This window comes from Centroberyx gerrardi, chromosome 19, assembly GCF_048128805.1.
Source record: "Centroberyx gerrardi isolate f3 chromosome 19, fCenGer3.hap1.cur.20231027, whole genome shotgun sequence".
Taxonomy (NCBI): Eukaryota; Metazoa; Chordata; class Actinopteri; order Beryciformes; family Berycidae; genus Centroberyx; species Centroberyx gerrardi.
The window spans coordinates 23,858,430-23,883,400 of record NC_136015.1 but is presented as its reverse complement, the minus strand read 5'-3'; the positions used below and the strand labels follow the sequence as shown (position 1 = coordinate 23,883,400).

General features: G+C 43.9%; 2 protein-coding genes across 6 annotated transcripts in view; both read left to right on the top strand.

The window, feature by feature from the left end:
- Positions 1-24,971, top strand: part of LOC139924323 (cell division control protein 42 homolog) — a 74,808-nt gene that overhangs the window by 36,759 nt on the left and 13,078 nt on the right. The window lies entirely within an intron of this gene.
- The window catches only part of chd4a (chromodomain helicase DNA binding protein 4a), a 35,497-nt gene that overhangs the window by 5,633 nt on the left and 4,893 nt on the right, over positions 1-24,971 (top strand). For 2 of the 5 annotated variants that reach the window (XM_078290131.1, XM_078290130.1), the window contains exons 5-35: positions 1,463-1,581; positions 1,971-2,236; positions 2,968-3,098; positions 3,221-3,359; positions 5,158-5,330; positions 5,803-6,036; positions 6,670-6,873; positions 7,694-7,905; positions 8,856-8,987; positions 9,497-9,596; positions 9,737-9,928; positions 11,026-11,226; positions 11,554-11,691; positions 12,087-12,208; positions 12,627-12,800; positions 13,603-13,744; positions 14,178-14,309; positions 14,919-15,036; positions 15,275-15,399; positions 15,631-15,723; positions 16,111-16,249; positions 16,358-16,527; positions 17,311-17,488; positions 18,950-19,039; positions 19,801-19,892; positions 20,980-21,113; positions 21,467-21,611; positions 21,932-22,085; positions 23,322-23,443; positions 23,864-24,143; positions 24,711-24,776. In XM_078290131.1, the coding sequence (XP_078146257.1) occupies positions 1,463-1,581; positions 1,971-2,236; positions 2,968-3,098; positions 3,221-3,359; positions 5,158-5,330; positions 5,803-6,036; positions 6,670-6,873; positions 7,694-7,905; positions 8,856-8,987; positions 9,497-9,596; positions 9,737-9,928; positions 11,026-11,226; positions 11,554-11,691; positions 12,087-12,208; positions 12,627-12,800; positions 13,603-13,744; positions 14,178-14,309; positions 14,919-15,036; positions 15,275-15,399; positions 15,631-15,723; positions 16,111-16,249; positions 16,358-16,527; positions 17,311-17,488; positions 18,950-19,039; positions 19,801-19,892; positions 20,980-21,113; positions 21,467-21,611; positions 21,932-22,085; positions 23,322-23,443; positions 23,864-24,143; positions 24,711-24,776 (4,717 nt within the window). Of the gene's footprint in view, positions 1-1,462; positions 1,582-1,970; positions 2,237-2,967; positions 3,099-3,220; positions 3,360-5,157; positions 5,331-5,802; positions 6,037-6,669; positions 6,874-7,693; positions 7,906-8,855; positions 8,988-9,496; positions 9,597-9,736; positions 9,929-11,025; positions 11,227-11,553; positions 11,692-12,086; positions 12,209-12,626; positions 12,801-13,602; positions 13,745-14,177; positions 14,310-14,918; positions 15,037-15,274; positions 15,400-15,630; positions 15,724-16,110; positions 16,250-16,357; positions 16,528-17,310; positions 17,498-18,941; positions 19,040-19,800; positions 19,893-20,979; positions 21,114-21,466; positions 21,612-21,931; positions 22,086-23,321; positions 23,444-23,863; positions 24,144-24,710; positions 24,777-24,971 lie in introns of all 5 variants that reach the window. The other 3 variants (XM_078290129.1, XM_078290127.1, XM_078290128.1) reach the window with 2 other exon arrangements.

Below are 24,971 nucleotides of genomic sequence, written 5' to 3'. Positions count from 1 at the left end.
ACCTGCCAAGAATAGATTTTACCAGCCAAAATAATTAGTATACATTTTTCACCCATTTTCAATGCTCTTTTGTGTATAGAATGAAGCACTGTGTTAATTTGAAACTTGCTTACTACTCATACCATAGATCAAGTTTGTAATTCAGCATGAATTTTGATGTTATTCCTTAGTTCAGCATCCAGGCAGCAGAGAAACAGCAGTTTAGAGGCTGCTGCTTTGTGCAGAGCAAAACCAAACCACTGAGATGTCTCAAAAAGTTAGCAGTCAGCGTGGCGGTGAAGACAAATTTTACCGGCATTTGATGCATGCTGGGTCCAAGTCCACTGGCCACTTTAACCATTTTACAACACAAATGTGATTAGTATAATTTTTTTTTAAAAGAAAAAGACCCGCAAGACTTAAATGTTTCAAGCGGTCAAAGAGTTCACAAAATGTAGTAATTCAAAATTCACTTAACCTAGAGGTAACTAGGCAGAGTAGCATTATGCCGCAGAAAGAAATAATAAGTGGTGGACTTGTTCTGTATTGTGAGACATGGACGCACAATAAGAGGTAGAATCGGAGCGAACAAAGGGTTTTTTCCACCTGGAGGTAAAGTGGCATTATGCTACAGACAAATAATAGATGATGGGTTTCTTTTGGAGCGTGCGAGGACAGAACAAAGCCTTTTCTTTCTCTGGAGGTAACAGTGCAGAGTATCTTTATGGTGGGATTGGGTCTATAGAAGGTCCCACATGTTGGTCATTCAGTCTGAGCGTGCTTGGTCTCTGCCGTTTACCGCACTTGAATGTGTTTGTCCAGCACAGATTTATTTTTTACGCAGGTCTGCAGACACACCGGGGGAAAATACTGTTGTACACTCTCGATACATATTTTATGTGGTGTGTAGACCTGCTGTCCTTTTCGCATATTGTGAAATTTGTTGTGAAGAATAATTTTCAGCCGTCGGCATACATCATGCTGAACACCGACCAGGGCCTTCTAATCCAGTCAAGAAGTGGAAGACGCATAGAAGTGCTACCTGTGAAACTCTTGGTTATATATCGTCTCTTTAGCCCGTTCTAAATCATATTACAGCGTCTTTGTACATGTGTGGTCTTGTCCGCCAAACCAGGTTCCCTTCCACACTCTGTTCACCCGATCGATTGATTAGATTTGTATCGACAGCTCCTCGCACTCACTGAGTTAAATTGTTTAGCGTTGACGGAGGTTTGCACTTTACCTGAGTTCCTTCTAGTTGTTTCTGTTGTATTAATGCATGTTTTTGTGCACAAAAAGTCAAATAAAAGAACAGAGGAGGTAGTGAACTGTTTTTTGTTGTTGTTGACTGGACTGCAGCTGGTGAATCCCACAATTTACTGGCCAACCCCAGTCTGTTGTTTTGATATTGACCTTTTTAATTTTACATGTGTCCCTCTGATATTGATGAAGCCTGTTGTTGTTGTTGTTTTGTTTCCTGCAGGAGCCCAAGACGTCGTCCCAGCTGCTGGATGACTGGGGCATGGAGGACATCGACCACGTCTTCACCGAGGAAGACTACCGCTCTCTGACCAACTACAAGGCCTTCAGCCAATACGTCAGGTAGGTAGAGACACACACACACACACACACACACACACACACACCTACTAACACTCCAGAACACACCAGAAAAACGTTACTCTCCTAGAAATCTCCCCAGTTGTGCTGAAGCTTACTTACTGTTTTTTTTCCTACTTTTCGGGCTAGTTTGAGAGTGAAATTTGACTCAAATTTTATTTGATTTGGCAATAAAAAGGTCTTAAATGTAACTTGCAGAAACGCGTCGTCATCCCGAATATGTCAAGTAACTAATGTGACCGTGTTCAGAGCTGAAACTAGTGCTGCTTTTAAACTTGAGTCGGATTCCTCTCTCTTAGATTCATCTGACTTTGAGCACCGGTCTCGTCTGCATCTCAGTTCCTGTGTCTTTCATCTTGTCTCTCCTCCAGGCCGCTCATCGCAGCCAAGAACCCCAAGATCGCCGTGTCCAAGATGATGATGGTTCTGGGGGCCAAGTGGCGCGAGTTCAGCACCAACAACCCCCTGAGGGGCGCCGCCGCCACCAACGCCGCCCTGGCCACCGCCAACGTGCCGGCCGCCGTCGACACCATGGTGTCGGAGGTCGCGCCGGCCGCCGCAGCGCCGCCGCCCCAGGCGGAGCCCCAGCCACCCCCCGCACCGCCCCTCCGCAAGGCCAAGACCAAGGAAGGCAAAGGTACGGCGAGAAAGAACGGAGTCGTCTTCATTTAACATTTATGCTGCGTTCCGTTCGGAGGAGGAAATTCCCAGCTGGTAGAGCGTAATTACCTCCTCGGTTAATGGTATCAAATTAATGGTATCCCCCATTTTAGAACAGTTACAAGAGCCTGGAGGCTTCCCTGAAAATGATTTTGATAATTGCCAGGTCAAAAAAAGTTTGAGTTGGACAAAAAAAAAGTCACACATGACTACACATTTTTCGCAGTGTGGGCTTATTACTGTCAAGAAACAAGACAGCATCATCAAAGTTTAAATGTGCATGCTGCCCAGTAATACCCCTTTTTAGCACACTTTGCAATCGCAATCACTTAAATCACCATGTGCAACAACTGTACCTGAACACAACATGACCTGATATTTAGTACAAATACAGTGCAAGACATATTACAAATATTATATTACATATACATTAATTGCTTTATAGCTGTGTTTGGATATCACTTTTTTTAGTAGCAAGTGAATCCAAAATTTTACCATCAGTACAAACTTTTACCAGGTGACATGGCTGTTTTTAATACAATATATCCCACAGACTTGGAAAAACACCTGTCTGTTGGCTGCTGGAGCTCACAAACTCACCAGCCATGAGCTAAAAGTTTCCCCTTCTTTTCTCCTTCTTTGTTGATATTCTCCTTTTCCTTTGTGCCGTACTGACCCCTCTGCCTTTCTTCCATTTTGTGTCTTCAGGTCCCAACGCCCGCAAGAAGTCCAAGCCGGCGGCCAAACCGCAAGAAAAGAAGAACAACGCCAAGACCAAGAAAGTGGCTCCGCTCAAAATCAAACTGGGAGGCTTCAACAGCAAGAGGAAACGCTCATCGGTACGGTCTCTCACTCCATCGCTCTGTCTCCTTTCTGTTTATGAAAGCATGCGTTTGAATCCACTCTTCCTAATCACTGGAAATTCTCTGTCTCGTGTGTGTGTGTGTGTGCGCATGCTCAGAGCGAGGAGGACGAGCCTGACGTGGACAGCGATTTTGACGACGGCAGCATGAACAGCGTCTCGGTCTCAGAGGGATCCAACAGCCGCAGCAGCCGCTCCAAGAAGAAGCCGTCCAAGAGCAAACCCAAGAAGAAGAAAGGTACGTCTCCATGCTGTCTCTCTGTGTGTGTGTGTGTGTGTGTGTGTGTGTGTGTGTGTGTGTGAGAGTTAAACTGCTCTTTAACTGTCTTCTAGCCCAGTTGATTCAATTGTTTTGCATGAATTGCGATTGTCGATGCATAAAGGGAGGTGCAACTAGATTGGGTGATATTGGATTTTTTTTCAATATCGATATATATCAAAATATGTCTCACGTATGCAAAATCAGGGTAAATAATCACATTAATGTTCATCCCATTGAACCAAGTGGTAATGTTCGGTGTGATGTCAAAAAAAAAACACCTGAAATTTTCAAATAATATTCCTGCCATACCTCAGTTTGTTTGAATTTTTAAATAAAATGAGCTTGTTATCATCAGTTTAGATCCCAAAATCACCATATCATCACCATATGATTCCACTGAAAGACGATAACAGGATAATATAGATGCAACTCTATATTAAGAAGGTGATTCTGCTAATTTGTACACCCATTGTGGTTTGGTTGTAGCATAAGACACCATTGGAGATATAGAGTTTAACATGGTGGCCTCCTGCCAGCGTCAGCTCTACCTGTTGAGCTGTAAATGGCTGCAGGTTCCAGTCGGGGTGAAGACCGAGGGTTAAACACACAGCGGTGAATGTTAATTATTGCGGGCAGGATGGAGCATGAAAATCAGCGTAACGCATAACAACATGAGGACGTGTCTGCGCACACATGGGGCGATTAGTCAGCGTGTCTGAGTCAGTGGAGATGGGTATATTTAGCAGGACGACATGTCGGTCTGGGCCGTCCCTGTCGCTCACTGACGCATCCCGAGGAGCCGCTGTCACAAGACCGCTGCTCCGTCACACATGAGGTCAGACCCGCAGAGGTCAGGGAGGACAGAGGAGGACTGAGGAGAGCACTGCTGGACTGTGGGAAACCTTTTAACACCAGTTTTGGTTTCACTGCTGGGGTTTGTGTTTTTGTTTTGGTTTAGTACTTTAGCACTTTGAATTGAAAGTTTAGGGTTAGCGTCATGCCGTGAAATACATTGTGTGTTTCTTTCCAAAATTGGGGAAACACGACAGCTACTCTGACTAGGGCTGCAACTAACGATTATTTTCATTATCGATTAATCTATCGTTTTATTTTTTCAATTAATCGATTATTAATTTAGTTTATGAGATGTCTAAATTAATGAAAAATGGCCGTCACAAGTTCCCGGAGCCCAAAATGACTCTTAAAATTGCTTACTTAGTCTGGCCAGCAGCCGATTTTTTTTTTTATAATGATACGAAGTGAAGAAAATCAAGCAGATCTTAACATTTATGAAGCTGTAACCAGCTAATTTTTGGTTTAATTGATTATCGGAATCATAATCGATTAACTTTCTGTCAATTTGATAAGTTTTAGCTTTCTTGAGCCCTTTACTTACATAAAGGGTAACATGTTAGGTGATGACCTGTGCATTTTTTGTAAATACTGGGTAATGAACATTAAGGAATAGTTTTCCTCCCCAAAACGGGTATTTATAGTTTTGGAATGAAGCCCTTCAATTTCAGTCTGTAGAGAATTTCAGTGAGGAAATGAGTATTCTTGGTAAAAACGACATTTTGGGAGATGGGAAACGTTTTTATATTGTTGTTGACAGACAAAAACCCACACAAGTGCTCATTTTTAGATTATGACGAATGACCACCCCATCTGTAACGCTCTGACGTCCAGTAACTCTCTCTCTCTTTCTCTCTCTCATCCCTCTTCCTTCACCTCCCTCCCTCTCTCTTTATTTCCGCTCCTCTCCCTCCTCCTCCAGTAGAGACGGAGGACGGCGACGGCTACGAGACGGACCACCAGGACTACTGTGAGGTGTGCCAGCAGGGCGGGGAGATCATCCTGTGTGACACGTGTCCCAGAGCGTACCACATGGTCTGCCTGGACCCCGACATGGAGAAGGCCCCCGAGGGAACCTGGAGCTGCCCGCACTGCGTAAGGGACACGCTTTTTATGTTTTAGATTGTAGGCGTTTATCCTGACACTCTCATTCCAAGACACTTGCAGGGAGTGGAAGAGTAGAATAAACTTCCATTAATGTATCAGCAACATTATCTGCAGTTTATAAACTAAGGAGTGTAAGGGGCAGCAGGGTTTCTGCAGGTCCTTGGAAAAGTCTGAAAGAGTCTTGCATTATAAAAATCAATTGTTAGGCCTTCAATAAGCCTGAATTCAGCCTGAATTATTTAAAAATAGAGGTTTCAAGTTATTGGAGGTCTTTTTTTATTTAAGGAAATTAAAATCTCAATGAAACAGCATTTTGAAAAGTCTCTTGCGTCCCTAATGTGATGTATTTCTGAAATGCCACAATTTCTTTCCCTATGTTTTATTGAGATTACTGACCAACACCCCTCTCTCTCTCTCTCTCTTTCTCTCTCTCTTTCCCTCTCTCCCTCTCTCTTTTCAGGAGAAGGAGGGCATCCAGTGGGAGGCCAGGGAGGAAGGCTCGGAGGGCGAGGAGGACAACGGCGAGGCGGGCGAGCCGGAGGAGGACGACCACCACATGGAGTTCTGCCGGGTGTGTAAGGACGGAGGAGAGCTGCTGTGCTGCGACTCCTGCCCCTCCTCCTACCACATCCACTGCCTCAACCCGCCGCTCCCCGAGATCCCCAACGGAGAGTGGATCTGCCCCCGCTGCACGGTGAGTCGGCCAATAGCGGCGCTCCTCCGGGGTTTAAAGAATGTGACGCTGCTGAGGTGAAAATCCAGGCAAAAAGCAGAGAGTCTGACGGGAATAAATCTCCAGAGAGCAGTAACTCCGTTTAGTGAAAACAAACGGTTACTGACTAACAAGATTCATCAGTTGGCAGAGGTGTGACCAAGTCAACTCTGCTCGAGTCCCAAGTCAGTCTCAAGTCTCAAGTCTAAATGTAGAACAGCAAGTCAAGTCAGAACAAATCAAGAGTCCAGTATCTATTTAATATCTTAAAGAAAACTAAATATCTAGGACTTTTCTATGCAATATGGTTTTAATAGGATAAAAACTTGGTAAGAGCATCATGAGTTTGATTTCTATAATCAGTTTCAACTTCAATAAATTCAATCATTCCATACAAATTCAGAAAACAGAATTTAAATTCAGTCGTCTGGTGGAACAAATCTCATCACCTTCAATCTAAGTTGTGGAAAGTCATGGAGAAGTCACTGAATTTTACATTAGGGACGTCACTTACTCCACTGTGACATCTTGTTTTTTTTCAAATAAACTAAACTGTGATACACATGAATTATCAGACTAGAAATTAACTTGTTTTATTCCCCCTCCTCCCCCCAGTGTCCGTCCATGAAGGGGAAGGTGCAGAAGATACTGACGTGGCGGTGGGGCGACCCCCCTCCCCCCACGCCGGTGCCCCGCCCCCCGGACCTCCCGGCCGACACCCCCGACCCCGCCCCGCTGGCAGGGCGGCCGGAGAGGGAGTTCTTCGCCAAGTGGTCCAACATGTCCTACTGGCACTGCTCCTGGGTCACAGAGCTGCAGGTGGGTGGAGTCGACACACACACACACACAGACACAGACATAGACACACACACACCTTAACTAGCCCCTTTTTAAAAATGTGAAAACAAGCAAAATGTCCTCATTTTGGAAGATTTTTCTCAACTTTCTATCCTTGTGAGGACATTTGGGTCTTATAAGTATAGAAATAAGAGATAGAAACACAGATCTTAAGAATTTACATGTTGACCTCATAAGGTCAACAGGTCAAACACTAAAATAAGTCAATATTCTTAAATCAACATAATGACAAGCGGCCTATTGGTTAAAAACATGCCAGACACACTAGGCATTTAGCTAGTATAAATTCCATAAATCAATCCATAAATTAGCATAACTGCATGTAGCGTTTTAAAAACCATATCAACTTATATTTTAGGTGTATCCAGAACAGTTTAAAGTGGAAACGGTAGATTAAGACGACATTCAAAAGTCACTATAAGTGAACTGCAGCCAGTGAAAGTGTGGAAATGCATGGAAAAGGTCTGGAAAGTATGGAAATATGGCAGTAAAATCGGTAATTCCCAGGTGTTAAAGTTTGGAAATTGCACAAAAAATGATGTTTGAAAAAGTGTGGAAAAAATATTGTTGGGCTGTCCCATTATACAAACGACACCAAAACCTTCACATCAAGAAATTAAGTTCTGGAAAAAGTCTGGAATTAGGAAATTGGACCCTGGAAATAAAATATATCTATACTGCCAATACACCAATTCTCTCTGATTATCAGTTGTAGAAACTAAAATCGAGACACATGATTACACACAACTAATTAAGACACCATCTTCCCCCCCACCCCCAGTTGGAGCTGCACTGCCAGGTGATGTTCAGGAACTACCAGAGGAAGAACGACATGGACGATCCGCCGCCCATCGACTACGGCGGCGAGGGAGAGGAGGACAAGAGCACCAAGAGGAAGAACAAGGACCCGCTGTACGCCCAGATGGAGGAGAAGTACTACCGCTTCGGCATCAAGATGGAGTGGCTGATGATCCACCGCATCCTCAACCACAGGTCAGCACACACACACACACACACACACACACTCACACACTCACACACACTTCAGAGGAACACCATTGCCTCTTAGAGTCGAGGTTTGATGCTACAACTTCTTTACTTTTTCTTCACACGCCACCACTAAACGTGTTTTTTTTCTTTTTTTTATGAATCCTTGTATTTTGGTCACATCATTCTCATTCATTTCTTTTTTTTTTAGTTTTAGTAATTCAAGTTTTTATTGCTTTTTAAGAGATTCAGTACAAGACAATGCATTACCCTTACATCATTTGGTTTTAACAGAAGCATTTCATAAAAGGTTCGACATCATCAAAATAATAAAACAATTGAGTTGACAATAACATGCTACACACGCCATATTAAAAACATACATCTCATTCATTTCAAATAGGATGGTCTGTAGCAACTGATAATATACTAACTGCCAGGTAATATTTGGTTTAAAAAATATTTAGTTGAAAGAATGTTAAATCTCCTCATAAATGTACTAATTGCCGGTTAATTTTATGTATTTCATCATCAGAAAATACATTAATACGATATTAGTCTGAAGATATTATTACATTACCCAGCAATTTATAACATTAACAGGTTTTATTGCATCTTTAACTCATCTTCATTGCATTTTCACAAGTTATTACATTATCAAGGCAGTTATTACTCTAATTTCTCTTAGTTTCTCAAGGCCTATTTTCCAGGAATGTTGTTTTTGCTTAACCTGATAAAAGTGCTTTTATTGTAAATATAGCATATGGTATTTAGTGGATGCTTTTATCCAAAACTCCTCACAGTATTATGAGTGCTTGCTTACATTTCTAGCATTTCTAGGGAATTGAACCCCTAACCCCGGCAGTGTTGGTGTCACGCTCTGCCCATCTGGAGGAGAGCGTCCACTAAACCCCTGAACTGAAAACACTGAAATCTCTCTCTGTCCCGTCCCGCAGTGTGGACAGGAAGAGTCACGTCCACTACCTGATCAAGTGGAGGGAGCTGCCGTACGACCAGGCCACCTGGGAGTCCGAGGACATGGACATACAGGAGTTCGACACCTACAAAGTGCAGTACTGGAACCACAGGTGAGACGTGGATTCAAACCGCAGCGTAACACAGAAAACAGACGCTCAAAAAAACCTTCACCTCCCGCTGTGCCGCTGTACCTGCCGTAACCACAACAAGTCACATTTCAATTCTATGTAGAGGGGTCGCAGTTTGGAATAAATGTTCTTATTCAGCAGATTCATCTCCCTCCTTAAATGCATTTAAAAGAAAAATAAGAGTTCAGACAGCTGCTAATGCTCTTAGTTATACATTTGATCACTTACCTAATATCCTGGAGATTTATATGGTTTATTAATATTTGTTTACTAATCACTATTATGTATGTTTTCATTATTGTAACTACTTAAAAATGAACTTTGAATAACAATAACATTTTCAGCTTTTTACCTCACTTGCACATGTACATTTCTTTCCCTGTCTTTTTTTAGTATTTCTCTTAATGTAACTAAACTCAACTAAACATACAGTCTCGACCAACCCATACCGCTTTTCTAATGGTGTGTGTGTGTGTGTGTGTTTCTTGCAGAGAGTTGATGATGGGAGACGACGGTAAACCGGGGAAGAAGATGAAGGTGAAAGGAAAGGTGCGGAAGCTGGACCGGCCTCCTGAGAACCCCGTGGTCGATGTAAGTCCACTCTGTCTTTGATGTTATATTTTTCTGTTTTAGATGTTTCAAGTGAAGTTAAAACTTACTGAGAAAGCTGAGAGACCTGTTTTTATTAAAAGCTGTTCATAAATTTTACTTTCTCTCTCTCCCCTCCCTAGCCGACGATCAAGTTTGAGCGTCAGCCGGAGTACCTGGACAGCACGGGGGGGACGCTGCACCCCTACCAGCTGGAGGGGCTGAACTGGCTGCGGTTCTCCTGGGCTCAGGGCACCGACACCATCCTGGCTGACGAGATGGGGCTGGGCAAGACCGTCCAGACCGCCGTCTTCCTCTACTCGCTCTATAAAGAGGTGGGGGTGTGTGTGTGTGTGAGACCGGGTTGTGTTCCTCTACTCGCTCTGTAAAAAGTTGAGGTGTGTGTTGTGGGTTCCATTCGCTCTGGGGCAACACATACTAAAAATGTGTACACTCGTTTTATTGTAAAAAGTTTTGGAGGAGCATCTATCAGATGGCTTGCTGGAAATATTAGCGGTCATATTTGCTCTCCATGCCAGGATGAAGTGAAATTTTGACTTTAAAGTTTATCTTCCCCACTTTTTTTTATTTAATTAGTTTAAAATTTAGTTTAAAACCGTTTAATTTTAGTTTTTTTTTAATGCCACTTTGGCTAGGAATAGTGGTTTATCCTTCCTCTGTGTGACTGTGCAGCCTCCTATAGGCAGCTGTCATCCTATTGGCCAACAGCCATCCAGCCATTTTGTATAAGTCAGGTGAAATCTGACGACATTAAGCTGGATCTCTAAGAGTAAACACTCAGTGATGCAGATCACACATGCAGCTGCTGCCACCCAGGGGTGGGAGGCCAGAATACACTTCCTGTCAGAGCAGCGGGAGCTGGGAGACGGACAGACAAAACAAGACTGAACTACATTTTATTCAAGCTTTCATTTTTTTTACCATGATTTGTAGGTTTTAAATCTGTTTTCTTGCTTTTTGCCCTAGCAAAATTTGTTCTCTTATGTTATTTTTTTCTTTTGTTTATATAGAGTAATTTGCAGATCAATGTATTTGAAATGCGTAACTGTAGGAAATCTTGGATTACAGATTTGAATGATTTGATGAAGATAACCTGAAGTTTATCATCATTCAGCATTTTTTTTACCCTTCTCTACCCTTAAATTACCTGCTGTGCTAGATAGCATAATATTAATTTTGGCTGTCAGTCATTTCAAAAGTAGGTGTCACTTTTGTCAAATAGCTGATGTCTCATTTTGGAGTTAAACTGTTCAAATGCTGATTCTAGGGCTGCGGAAATAGTTTTACTATTTATTCCTTGACATTATTGACTTTATTTCTCTGATCCACCCCCTTTATTTCAGTTTACGTCAGTTTGTAACACACAAAATTGATGTGTAATGCTGATTATTCGTCCTCCCTCCTCCTCCAGGGCCACTCCAAGGGGCCGTTCCTGGTCAGCGCCCCGCTCTCCACCATCATCAACTGGGAGAGAGAGTTTGAGATGTGGGCCCCCGACATGTACGTGGTGACGTACGTCGGGGACAAGGACAGCCGAGCCGTCATCAGAGAGAACGAGTTCTCCTTCGAGGACAACGCCATCCGAGGAGGGAAGAAGGCCTCCAGGATGAAGGTGAGGAAAGACGGAGGAGGATGAAGACCGGGTGGGGTTCCTGTGGGGATGGAAAACTGTTAAAGAAATGGAATATAACAACTGGGTTTTCCAGGTTCAGAAAAGTTTAGGAAACTGATGCATATATCCTAAAAGATTTGGAAATTGTCTGTCTAATTTTCAACTGGTAACAAACCTTTTCAGTCTGGAAAAAACTGAGGAAAAAACACAAACTAGATGTGTGTTTTTGTAACATTATCCCTTCCTCTCCTTGTGTATCTGTGAAGCTGTTTGATGGATTCTTAATTTCACCTCTCCTGTGTTCCTGTGTTTGTTTCCCCCCAACAGAAAGACTCGTCGGTGAAGTTCCACGTCCTGCTGACCTCCTACGAGCTGATCACCATCGACATGGCCGTCCTGGGCTCCATCGACTGGGCCTGCCTCGTTGTGGACGAGGCCCACAGGCTGAAGAACAACCAGTCTAAGGTAGGGACACACACACACACACACAGACATACACACACAGGCTCAAGAACAGCCGGTTTAAGGTAGAAATGCATACATGCCCTAATAGGCACACAGGCTTAAAAACAACCAGTTGAACATCCAAGAAGGGGACCACACACACACACACACACAGAGCATCAAAAGCAACTAGTGTAATGTAGAGAGCTGAAGAATTTAACAAACTTATCAAATAGTTTTTTTTTGTACCAAAATTAGCGGCTGAATCATTTCTGTCTGTATACAATTGTTCTACATTCTACATTCATGTTGTAAACCACTTAAACAATATGTACTCTTTAAATTTCCCTGTACTAAACTGACAGCTGCAACTGATTTTGGTCTAAATTGATCCTTGTTTCTGTCCTCTCCTGTAGTTTTTCCGGGTGTTGAACAACTATCCTCTGCAGCACAAACTGCTGCTGACCGGCACTCCGCTCCAGAACAACCTGGAGGAGCTTTTCCACCTGCTCAACTTCCTCACACCCGAGAGGTTCAGGTGGGCTGCTGCTGCCGTCCGGACTCTGTTGTATAAAATGTTTTTCAACAGGGAAAAAGAACATTTTCTCAGCCTTTCCTTTGTCAAAAAGCTTGCCAATAGCTCCAAATTGAACCCACACTGAGGATTTCTGGGCATTTTCTTGAGGCTTGTGGCAGTGATGTTGCCAGGGTCACTTTCACACATGATTGTTAACAGTTGGACATAAAACTTGGATCGGAGCAAAGAAAATGAGCACGAAGGCCTTAAGATGCTGTAATGAGATGTTCAGCCGCAGCCAACTCTTCAGCACCAACAAAGAAGGAAACGAGGGGAATGTGGGCAACATTGACTGATGTTTGTCAGTTGCCAGAAGTGTGTACGCATTTGTATTTAATGCAGGGAACTGACTGTAGTTGACTGTATTCCCTCTCTGCAGTAACCTGGAGGGCTTCCTGGAGGAGTTCGCCGACATCGCCAAGGAGGACCAGATCAAGAAGCTACACGACATGCTGGGTCCTCACATGCTGAGGAGGCTGAAGGCCGACGTCTTCAAGCACATGCCCTCCAAGACCGAGCTCATCGTCCGAGTCGAGCTCAGCCCCATGCAGAAGTGAGTCGGAGGGAGGGAAGGAGGGATGGAAAGTGATATTAGTCCTTTTTTCAGTGGCTTTCTGTATTGAGATAAAGTGTATAAGGTGAAAAAGTGTGTTTCCATGCACACTAATAAGCCGATGTAAACAGCAGAGTGAGATTTCCTTAATCAGATTAAGGCTGTTATCATATTATGAGAAACCCCGTTAACACAGCATGTTTTCGCCCAATCGTTCAAATTATTTGACGCACGTTTAGGTTTATTCTGATTTATTTCAGTTTTTTACAAATATAACTGGATAGAGAACAACGTCCCCGGAAGCAGTTTTCAGTTCAGTTTTAAGTTTCAAAGTTTTTTAAACATCTAAATTTGTTAAACCAGACCAGATGAAAATAAGATACATGAGACATTATGTTCAAAATCCAAAACAACCGGCGGGAAGTTCCTTAAGGAGAGAAATCCAACTATGACTGAATTATGTAAACCGGGATTTTCCCAGTTATCACATTACTAGAGTGCATGTAAACACAAATTATTGCCATAACCTGATTATTCCCAGTTACTGGGTTATTATTGTGCATGTGAACGCGCTCACTGAATATTATAACATAGCTCAGTCTCATGTAGAAATTACAGATTGGAATGGAAACAATGGAGAGGAAAAGTTGAAAAGGAGGCAGCAAGCGAAAAGCGTCTGAACAGAAAACATCCTCAAACTGATGAAAGTGAATAAAGGGAGATGTGGCTGGAGGAGGAGGCTTACAGTGTGGGGGGAAAAAAAGTAGAGAGAAACAGGTTGATGATATATTTCTGATTTCAGGAAGTACTACAAGTTCATCTTGACGCGAAACTTCGAGGCGCTGAACACCCGAGGAGGAGGCAACCAGGTCTCTCTGCTCAACGTCGTCATGGACCTCAAGAAATGCTGCAACCACCCCTACCTCTTCCCCGTGGCCGCTATGGTACGACCCGACACCGAGCGCAGCATGCAGGGAGAAACCATTACACTGTAGAGAGGGGGGGGGGGTTTAGATTCTGTCTCATGGGGTGACGATTGAACTGTTTTATCCCAAAATGAGAGATCCAGTATTTGAAAAAAAAACGTGATGACTTCTATTCGAAAATGATTGAAGACACACACATTGATTTTTGGAAAAGAACTCTTAATAACTTTTAGAGTGGGGAAAATGTCTAACTATTTAACTACCAAAATATATGAATATATTTTACCCTGGTCTATTTAATTATAGTAGATTGCCTAATATGGTGAAATCTTTTCCAAATCTTGCTTTTTTTTTGCATCCACCCCTACCAAACTTAACTTCTAGGCTTCCATTGATGTATTGATGTCAGAGTTTACAGAACCTTAACGTTTGACTGATTGATCCCAAACAGGAAGCTCCAAAGATGCCCAACGGGATGTACGACGGCGGCTCGCTCACAAAGGCTGCTGGGAAACTAATGTTGCTGCAGAAGATGCTGAGGAAGCTGAAGGATGGAGGACACCGAGTCCTCATCTTCTCTCAGGTGAGAGACTCGAATAGAATCTTAAATTTAATAGGGAATGATGGTAAGTCCCTTTTAGCCACGTTCCCCTTCCTCTAGAACATTAAATGATGATGATAATAATAATAATAATCTTTATTTATATTGCACTTTTCAAAACAAAGTTACAAAGTGCTTCACAATCAACAGAGATGATTGACTGACAAAGGATCAGAATCAATGAGGCAAAGCAGTAATACATTAGAAGTTAAATAAATGAATACAATAAAGTAAAATATAGAAGTTAAAACAAATAAATAAATACAATAAGGTAAAATAAATAGATCCAGCTAAAGGGAAATAAACAAATGGAATAAATGCATAACAGAAAATAATAACATTTTGTTACATTAAAATATTAAACAGACGTTAAGCAATAAATGAACTTTATCGACCTCTGTTGGCGACCAGTAGGAATTGCAACAACATCGATTGATCTTGTCTCCTCCTATCTTCCCAGACTTAATGCCTGGTATTGATCAACAACCCCATCAACTCCCCCCTACAGATGCATTATGGTCATTTAGTTCTGTGGGTCAGTCAGATGTTTGTAACGCTGTTTTCTAACTGAGCGTCTCTCCTCTGCTGCAGATGACCAAGATGTTGGACCTGCTGGAGGACTTTCTGGAGAACGAGGGATACAAGTACGAGAGGATCGACGGAGGGATTACAGGAGGGATGAGACAGGAGGCTATCGACCGCTTCAACGGTGAGACCCGGGGCTCACACACACACACACACACACACAGAAAACACACACACAGAGAAAACCAACAGCTGACAAAAGCTGCGAGGTGCAAAATGTTTTTCTTTCACTCAGGACTTTTGAATCTAAGGTTGTGAATAGCGGACATGGATGGTTTTGCACGGAAATATCTCCTGTTTCTCTGTTGAGGCAAGTCAATTAAAAGTAATTTCTTTGGTTTCTACCCCTCCTCCCCCCTCAGCTCCCGGCGCCCCGCAGTTTGCCTTCCTGCTGTCGACGAGGGCCGGAGGTCTGGGCATCAACCTGGCCACCGCCGACACCGTCATCATCTACGACTCCGACTGGAACCCCCACAACGACATCCAGGTACCGAATTACTGCTCCCATCAGTTTCTATTGGTTTTCACTCATCATACAGTGTAGCTTGAGCTATACTTCATGTTCATTTCAGTGGCGAAATCAGTCTTATTTCATTCTAACTAGCATCAAAAAGATGTTGAAATGTTGACCTTGGACACCCTGTCTTCTTTGTAAACATCTTGGTTTAATGGTGTAGATGTTTTCACACTGACTCCTCTCCTCCTCCTCTGTGTCCAGGCCTTCAGCAGAGCTCATCGTATCGGTCAGAACAAGAAGGTGATGATCTACCGCTTCGTCACCAAGGCCTCCGTGGAGGAGAGGATTACTCAGGTAAACAGGACAGACGCAATACACAAGACAAAGAAAAATATCCTCTATCATCCACTGGTCCCCTCTTTGTTTTCCGCCCAGCAAGCCCAACTGTAGTGGAAACCAAACTGTTCAACCCTTTAAAAAAAAAAATTGAATTTGATGAAACGAGGAAGGAATTTTTAGGTTCAAAATCTAACCTCACCTGCATGTAAAATGCTGTTAGTAGAGCTACAATAGATGGAAGAACTCATTTTTAACAAAAAAATTGAGACAGAACGTTTTTATAGTTTTACTCAGCATCTAATTTCCTGACCCTTTTATCACAAGTAAATGGCTATTAACAGATTCTCCTCTTCCCTCTTTCCTCCCTCCTCCATCTTTTCCTCCACCCTTCTCTCCATCCAGGTTGCCAAGAAGAAGATGATGCTGACCCACTTGGTGGTCCGTCCCGGTCTGGGCTCCAAGACGGGCTCCATGTCCAAACAGGAGCTGGACGACATCCTCAAGTTCGGAACGGAGGAGCTGTTCAAGGACGAGGGAGAAGGTGAGGATGGACGGACGGGACGGATGGATTTAGAATGGACGGATAGATCAGCGGATGAATATATTGAGAAGTGAAGGATCTCTGTACTGATGCTCCTGTGTTTTCCAGGCGAGAACAAGGAGGAGGACAGCAGCGTCATTCACTACGACGACAAGGCCATCGACCGTCTGCTGGACAGGAACCAGGACGCCACCGAGGACACAGAGATCCAGAGCATGAACGAGTACCTGAGCTCCTTCAAGGTGGCTCAGTACGTGGTGAAGGACGAGGAGGAGGCGGTGAGTACTGATCATCTGGCCGGTGTCTGGTCGCTCTTTCCTGGGAAAAATCCTCTGCCGCACGGGAAGTGATGCGCTTTTTACGTTTCCGGTTTGTTTGGAATAAACAGAAGAAGAAGAACTGGGTAGTTAGCATGAGCAGCGATAGCCACCATGGCTGAACAGACAAAGAAAAGAGAAACTCAAACAGCATCAGCAGAAAATCCAAGCTCCGCCCCCACACTGTTTGATTGACAGGTGATCTGTGGGAAGTGCAGTGGAGAAACGCAACAGGAATGAGCTTTAAGTTTAAACATTTAGGGTTTTTTTTTTTTGGTTAACTTGATTAATGACTCTTTCTCTCTTTGTCTCTTTCTACCCATCTTCCTTTCCCTTCCTTCGGTCCTTCCTCCTATCCTCCCTCCTATCCTCCCTCACTCCTTCATGCGTCCTCCCCCTCCTTTCCACTCTTCGATATCCGCCCATTTTCTCTTTTTGCACCCATGTTCCTCTCCTTGCCTCTTCCCTCCTCCCTCCCTCCCTCCCTCCCTCCTTCACCTCTCCTCCCTCCCTCCTTCACCTCTCCTCTCTTCCTCCCTCCCTCCTTCACTCCTCCCTCCCTCCCTCACCTCTCCTCCCTGCCTCCCTCCCTCCTTCACGCCTCCTCCCTCCCTCCCTCCCTCCTTCACCTCTCCTCTCTTCCTCCCTCCCTCCTTCACTCCTCCCTCCCTCCCTCACCTCTCCTCCCTGCCTCCCTCCCTCCTTCATGCCTCCTCCCTCCCTCCTCTCTCGCCCCGCTCTCAGGAGGAGGAGGTGCAGCGGGAGATCATAAAGCAGGAGGAGAGCGTGGATCCGGACTACTGGGAGAAGCTGCTGCGTCATCACTACGAGCAGCAGCAGGAGGATCTGGCCCGCAACCTGGGCAAGGGCAAGCGCATCCGCAAGCAGGTCAACTACAACGACGGCTCGCAGGAGGACAGGGGTGAGTGGAGTTGCTGCTCACACACACGGAGGCGGCGTTCACATGGGGGCGTTTGCCGTTCCGTGGTCGAGCTGTCGTGGGCGGGGCTCGAACCTTTTGAAGCAGTCGTCTAAAAAAAAAAATAGAAAGCTTTCTTCAGTTCTCTCGGATGAGTGGGGAAACGTGTTCAGCTCTTTATTTTAAGTCCAGTGGGTTTTGTTTCTATGCCTGTTTGTTTTTTTGGACGTCTTACTACCTGGATGACAGAAATTAAGACTTTTGAAGCAGTCTGTACAAATTTCATTGGCTGATGAAGTCTGTTAGCGGATGATTTTTACCTACGCTCCATCAAAAGTTCAACTTTTTTCAACTTTTTTCTGGATTGTGATATTTTCACACGCTCCATGTCATCTGTCAACGCAGAAGTGTCATTGAAATAAATGGGATATTTTCTGCTTTTTGACTAACCACAAATGCTCATGTAAACTGGGCCTTAGCTGGCTCAACAATGAATGCAACAGTAGATTACTATGAAAAGCGTCTTTGAGTATTTAGAAAGGCGCTGTACAAATTAAATGTATTATTATTGTTAGAATGAGCTTAAAGCCTGCATCAGTGCAACAGTTGAAGCTTAAATTCAATCTTAACATCTTAAATTCCATCAGTGAGACAGACCGAGCTACGCTGACAGTTAAAACATACAAACGCTGTAAGAAGGCAACATGGCGTCACCCACGATATCGATTTACTACACTACCCACAATGCACCGCACAGGGCCACCATGATCTTAGCCTGTTCAAGCAGGAGGAGGAAAATGCCGGCACCCGCCCACACACACACACACACACACACACACACTGTGGGTCACATAATAACAGCCTGGTGTGTGTGTGTGTGAGAGAGGGAGAGAGAGAGAGAGATGAGTGTTTACAGGGTGTGTGTGTGTGTGTGTGTGTGTTCAGCCTGGTTTCCTGTTTGCTGTGGTGTGTTTGTCCACTGACGAGGCCTGAACACCCCCCCCACACACACACACACACACACACACACACACACACACACACACACACTGTATGATTGACAAGTCAAATACAGTGTGGGCAGTTTGTGTGTGTTTTTTTTACACGCATGTACGGGAATTTCATATGTTTTCAGCGGGCAAGTAGAGACTCGCTACTTCCATAACATCTGTACAAGTTAATTTCCTTATTCCTGTTTGAATGACACTTCCTCTCTCCCAGCAACAAGACATATTCCATTTGGTGCGCGCTTTTATTTTACACACCTTACAGTGTTATGAGTCCGTACGTTTCTAACATGAATGAAACCCGCAGACCTGGCAGTGTTTCACTGTGTTTTACTGTGTTTTACCCATTGAGATGCGTAGTAGTTCAGTGTTTTAGTTGTTCTTTTTTTAGCTGTCATCCATAGGTCTGATTAGACAGTGGATTAATAACCCTGCTTTCTGTTTTTTGGCTCCAAAGCGGATTGGCAGGATGACCAGTCCGACGGTCAGTCGGATTACTCGGTGGCATCCGAGGAGGGAGACGAGGACTTTGACGAGCGGACAGAAGGTAAGAAGTCTGCCTGTGTGTTTCCACTCTTAACGTTTCATATCGGGGAGGGGGGTGTGTGTGTGTGTGTGTGTGTGTGTGTGTGTGTGTGTACCTGTGTCATAACTGTGTCTTGTCTTTTCATGTTGAATGTACTGCAAAGACAGCAGTGTCAATAGAGTTAAATATGTCTGTGTCTATTCAGATTCAGAAAACTTAATTGGCAGACAGAAGTAACACTTGCTGCTCATGTGGATTAAGAGAAAGTAGTGAAGTCCTTCGGTTTGTAGGCGCTCACTGGGAACAGGAATCAAATCTATAGAAAATGGAGATGCAAGCTGTAAGACTGAAAACCTCCAGTTAGAAGTAAACTCTTGAGCTGTAAACACAAAGTCCAAGACTCTCTGAATCCAGTAAGGAGGGAAGAGACTAAAGGCTTGAAATTTAAAAAGGTCTTTCTTGCCCTGATGCCTGGAGGCTTTCAATCTTAGAGCTAGTGTCTCAGTTTTCATCAGCAAACTTTATTGACTGTCAGTTGGACAGAATTGTCTTTGACAGGCTCTTAACACTCAGTTAAAACAAAAGAACAAACAGTTAAGACAATAAAAACAAACGGGTCAAGTACAAGACACAGTAGCAGCAGCAGTTGTAGTACTTAACCGGATCATCATGGTCAAAAATAGCATTAAAATGATGCCACACACACCCATCTGCCCTGTGTGTGTGTGTGTGTGTGTGTGTGTGTGGTGTTTAAAGCTAACCTCTCTCTCCTCCCTGTGCAGCCAACTCTCGCCGGCCGAACAGGAAGGGCCTGAGGAACGACAAAGACAAGCCGCTGCCCCCCCTGCTGGCCAGGGTGGGAGGCAACATCGAGGTGAGCATGGAAGCCTTTTCACCGGGTGTCACACCGGGTGTCACACCGGGTGTGACACCGGGTGTCACAGCTCTCGTCTGCGACCGTTTGACATCCCTCCTTTTTAAAAGCATCAATCAGCCACCCGTGGTTTATGCTAGCCTTGGGTCAGATAGTATTCGGGATTGTTGGTGTTTGTTTTGACCTACTTGGAGTACCAAAAGGGGTGGAGTTAATAACTTGGCCCAATGCAATGAGTGGCAGGACGTTTATAAAATCACAGATAGAAAGTTGTTTGTCCCCTTGGTCATGTTGGTATTTGTTTCCATAATTGAAAACTTACTCGGTATTGTCTGATTTGCATTGATGCAGTAAACCCCACCCATCTGGTTCTCCAAAGGGAATAAATCAAACACTATATGAATGATTTGCAAATACCGTTTGTTGACCCAGGTCTGGTTTGTATCTGCTGAAATATGATGATGATTAGCTGTGATCAGTCGTGGCTCATTATCAGTGATATGCAAATTGGAAACCAGACCTTTAATGTAGATGCTTTGGTAACACTTTCTATGAAGCCAGTGTCTATAATACGTTATAATCATACTTATAACGCATTATAATGCCATCATAATGCATTATAAGTATAGTTATAATCATGCATAGACAGTTATAATGTTTTATAACATTATAAACACATTACTTACAATCTGTTATAAAGCTTTTTCATTACCACTTAAATGAAAAGGCTTTATAACAGATTATGAGTAATGTTATAAAACATTATAACTGTCTATGCATGATTATAACTATACTTATAATGCATTATGATGGCATTATAATGTGTTATAAGTATGATTATAATGTATTATAGACACGGGCTTCATAGAAAGTGTTAGCGCTTTATTTTCTAGCTGCTGAAGGATAATAATTCAAAATGTGGAGGCTGAAGTTTATATTTGGTTACATGTGTTTCACTGCTGCCTCCTCCACCAGCCTTGTTTTCCTCTGCACCGCCCGTATAAAAAGCTGCGTAACATTTCCCGGGTGTGTTAGTGCGGACTTCCTGTACGTAAACACTGACCTTTAACCGCCTGCCGCCCCCCAGGTGTTGGGTTTCAACTCTCGGCAGAGGAAGGCCTTCCTGAACGCAGTGATGCGTTATGGGATGCCTCCCCAGGATGCCTTCACCACCCAGTGGCTGGTCCGAGACCTGCGAGGGAAATCTGAGAAAGAGTTCAAGTAAGAAGCACAGTTGTGTCTCTGATTTTAAATATGAATCCTTTAAACTCTAAACTAAATTGCTTTGAGAAATTGGGAAAATATTGGTAGTGAAAGTTTTTCTTTTTTTAAACTGGTCTTAAGACCTTTTTTAGACCTGCAATTGAATTTAAGTATTTAATTTGGCTTTCTGAAACCGGAATTAAACAGGGTGTGATCAGCTGTAAAATATTTAAAGAGCGATAATCACTCTTGTTCTTGTATGTCATTGCTTCATTATAACATTTTGACTTGATATTACATGAAAACTAACAGATGTTTTCCTTTTATTTCCCACTCTTCTCCTCCTTCTTCCCTCTCTCTCTCTCTGTCAGAGCGTACGTCTCTCTGTTTATGCGTCATCTCTGTGAGCCCGGGGCCGACGGGGCGGAGACCTTCGCCGACGGCGTGCCCAGGGAAGGGTTATCACGGCAACACGTCCTCACCCGCATCGGCGTCATGTCGCTCATCCGCAAGAAGGTAACTGAGACTTTGTGACTTATTTCAACTTAGACTGTTGCTGTTGGATAGAAGGGAAGCTCTGGAGGAGGGAAAGCCTGACTGCATTTATGTGTTAAGTGAGTTTCTTGACTCAATAAAAATACAAGCACTTGACTCTTCATTCCTGAACAAATCCAGAGTCTGTACAATCACACAGCACATTCGTGTTTTTTTCAGCTTTCTAACCTGACTTTGGCTCTTGGAAACATGGCATTGTGGTAAAAACCTAAGAAAGTGAAAGTGATGTGTTGAGTGATCCTGAGCTGATGTGTCTGGTCCTGGTTCTGTTGGGTTTCCAGGTCCAGGAGTTTGAGCATGTGAACGGCCAGTGGTCGATGCCCTGGATGGCCGAGCTGGAGGAGAACAAGAAGGCGGCGGCTCAGCCAGAATCCCCCGGAAAAACCCCGTCCACCGGCACGCCCGCCGACACCCAGCCCAACACCCCCGCACCAGGTAACACACACACACACTCTCTTTCTCTCTGTCTGTCTCTCTCTCTGTCTCTCTGTACCTCTCTCTGTCCCTCTCTCTCTCTGTCCCTCTCGCTCTCTCTCTCTCTGTCCCTCTCTCTCTCTGTCCCTCCCTCTCTGTCCCTCTCGCTCTCTCTCTCTCTGTCCCTCTCTCTCTCTGTCTCTCTCCCTCTCTGTCCCTCTCTCTCTGTCTCTCTCTCTGTCCCCCTCTCTCTCTCTCTCTCCCCCTCTCTGTCTCTCTCTGTCTCTCTGTCCCTCTCTGTCTCTCTCTCTCTCTGTCCCTCTCTGTCTCTCTCTCTCTCTCTGTTTCTCTCTCTGTCCCTCTCTCTCTCTGTCTCTCTCTCTCTCTCTCTCTCTCTCTCTCTCTCTCTCTCTCTCTCTCTCTCTCTCTCTCTGTCCCTCTCTCTCTCTGTCCCTCTCTATCTCTGTCCCTCTCTCTCTGTCTCTCTCTCTGTCCCTCTCTCTCTGTCTCTCTCTCTCTGTCCCTCTCTATCTCTGTCCCTCTCTCTCTGTCCCTCTCTCTCTCTGTCCCTCTCTCTCTGTCTCTCTCTCTGTCCCTCTCTCTCTCTGTCCCTCTCTATCTCTCTGTTTCTCTCTTTCCCTCTCTCTCTCTGTCTCTCTCTCTGTCTCTCTGTCCCTCTCTCTCTCTGTCCCTCTCTATCTCTCTGTTTCTCTCTTTCCCTCTCTCTCTCTGTCCCTCTCTATCTCTCTGTTTCTCTCTTTCCCTCTCTCTCTCTGTCTCTCTCTCTGTCCCTCTCTCTTTCTGTCCCTCTCTATCTCTCTGTTTCTCTCTTTCCCTCTCTCTCTCTGTCTCTCTCTCTGTCCCTCTCTCTCTCTGTTTCTCTCTCTCTCTCTGTCCCTCTGTCTCTCTCTCTCTCTGTCCCTCTCTCTCTCTGTCCCTCTCTCTCTCTGTTTCTCTCTCTCTCTCTGTCCCTCTGTCTCTCTCTCTCTCTGTCCCTCTCTCTCTCTGTCCCTCTCTCTCTCTGTTTCTCTCTCTGTCCCTCTCTCTCTTTCTCTGTCCCTCTCTCTCTGTCTCTCCCTCTCTCTCTCTGTCTCTCTCTCTCTCTCTTCTTTTTCTGCACAAGTAACAGAACAAAGACACACTCTCCTCAGTTAACAGTCTAAATAAGAATGTGTTCCTGGTGAAAACCCCTAGGTAAAAGTAAGAAAATTAACTCTTTAAAACAAGTGTAATGAGTGATTTTATTCCTCTCTCTAGTCGACGACTCGGCAAAGAACGACGAGGCAGCGAAAGATGGAGAGAAAGAGGTGAAAAAAGAGGCAGAGGTGGAGAAGGACAGCAAGGAGGCTGTCAAGGAGCCTGGCAAGACCGACGACGAGGTAAAAACACAAATACATTTGATGGAAGTAAATAAAATGTTGGCCCAAATCAGACGGAAAAAAAATTACATCAATTACAAAAATCTTACAGTCACTCACTAGTAGGAGTATTATTGAAGTTAATAGTTGCTACATTCAACATTGTAACATCAATAAATCATTACCACCTTAATTTTGAGACATTAGTATAATTACCTGCTTATATTATGCTTATATTATATTAGAAATGTGCTTATATTATTATTAGTGCCTACATTTTTAGCATGGGTGACCCCATTGGGAATTTGGGGATTCAAACCCCTAATCCTGGCTGTGTTAGTGCCTTGTTTTGCCCGTTGAGTTGCACGAGACCTTGTCATGGTTATGCAGTCGTTTGATTTTAAAAAAAAAATGTATTCCTCCCTTTGTCGTCTCCTCCAGGTGATCGCCATCCCAGACGACGACGAGAAGAGTCCGCCGGCGGAGCCGGAGAAGAAAGAGGAGAAGAAGAACGGGGAGGAGCCGATGGAGACGGACAAACCCAGCAACGGAGAGGCGGAGAGCGCGAAGGAGAAGGACGGAGAGAAAGAGAAGGAGAAAGAGAAGGAGAAGGAGGGAGAGAGCGTGGAGAAGAGCGCCGAGGGAGGAGAGGAAACCAAGCCGCCGTCGGAGGCCAAGACGGAAGGGTCAGAGGTCAAACCAGACGAGACTGAGCCCAAAGGTAGAGTTTATTCCTCTGTTTTTTCCCCTGTTGGCTGTTTGTTATCATTCCTTACTCATACCGTTATCAGAGCAACACACAATTTATAGGTGAAGAGCTATATTTCATTATACAGTATTCAATTATTTGTTTTTCCCTCAAATTCATCACGGTTTACAGCACTAGAACATAATTTCCTACAAATCATCTCTTCTTCTGTTCTTATTACTGAACAGTATTTAATAAGAGGAAGTACATGTTCTTTACACCTTGGCTGCAAATGTTCATACGGCTCCCCCACAGTTCCTCTTTGTGTATTCAGCAAGAGCGATACATCGCCACAAATGCACCATGGGACTTTACAGAACCTGTTCTTGTTTATTCTATATGTATTACACAGCTGTTTAACACTTAGGTAACGGATGTTTTTCGCTCTGTGATTCGACCCAATGACCTAGATTTCATGTAAACATCAGATGCCAGTTATGTACTTTCAGTGTTTTATTTTCTTAGTAACCGGTGCAGAGTTTAGTCTCATGAACTCTGAATTTTAATGTCTTTCTCTGTCTCTCTCTGTTGGCTTTGCAGCAGAAGAAAAGAAAGAAGAAAAGACAGAAAAGATGGACACCACTCCTGCCACAGAAGAAAAGAAAGGTACCAAGCTTTTAACACTCTGCTTTTTCCTCTTATATCTTTCTCACGGATAGAAACAGCAGTTAAAGAGAATAGTTTAGGTCTGTAAGCAAAGTTCTGCAGGTGAGGGATCTAATTTATTTTTTAACTTCTTCTCATTTTTACACACAATCCCCATTCATTTACAATCTCCATCTCTTTCTCCATCTGTGTGAA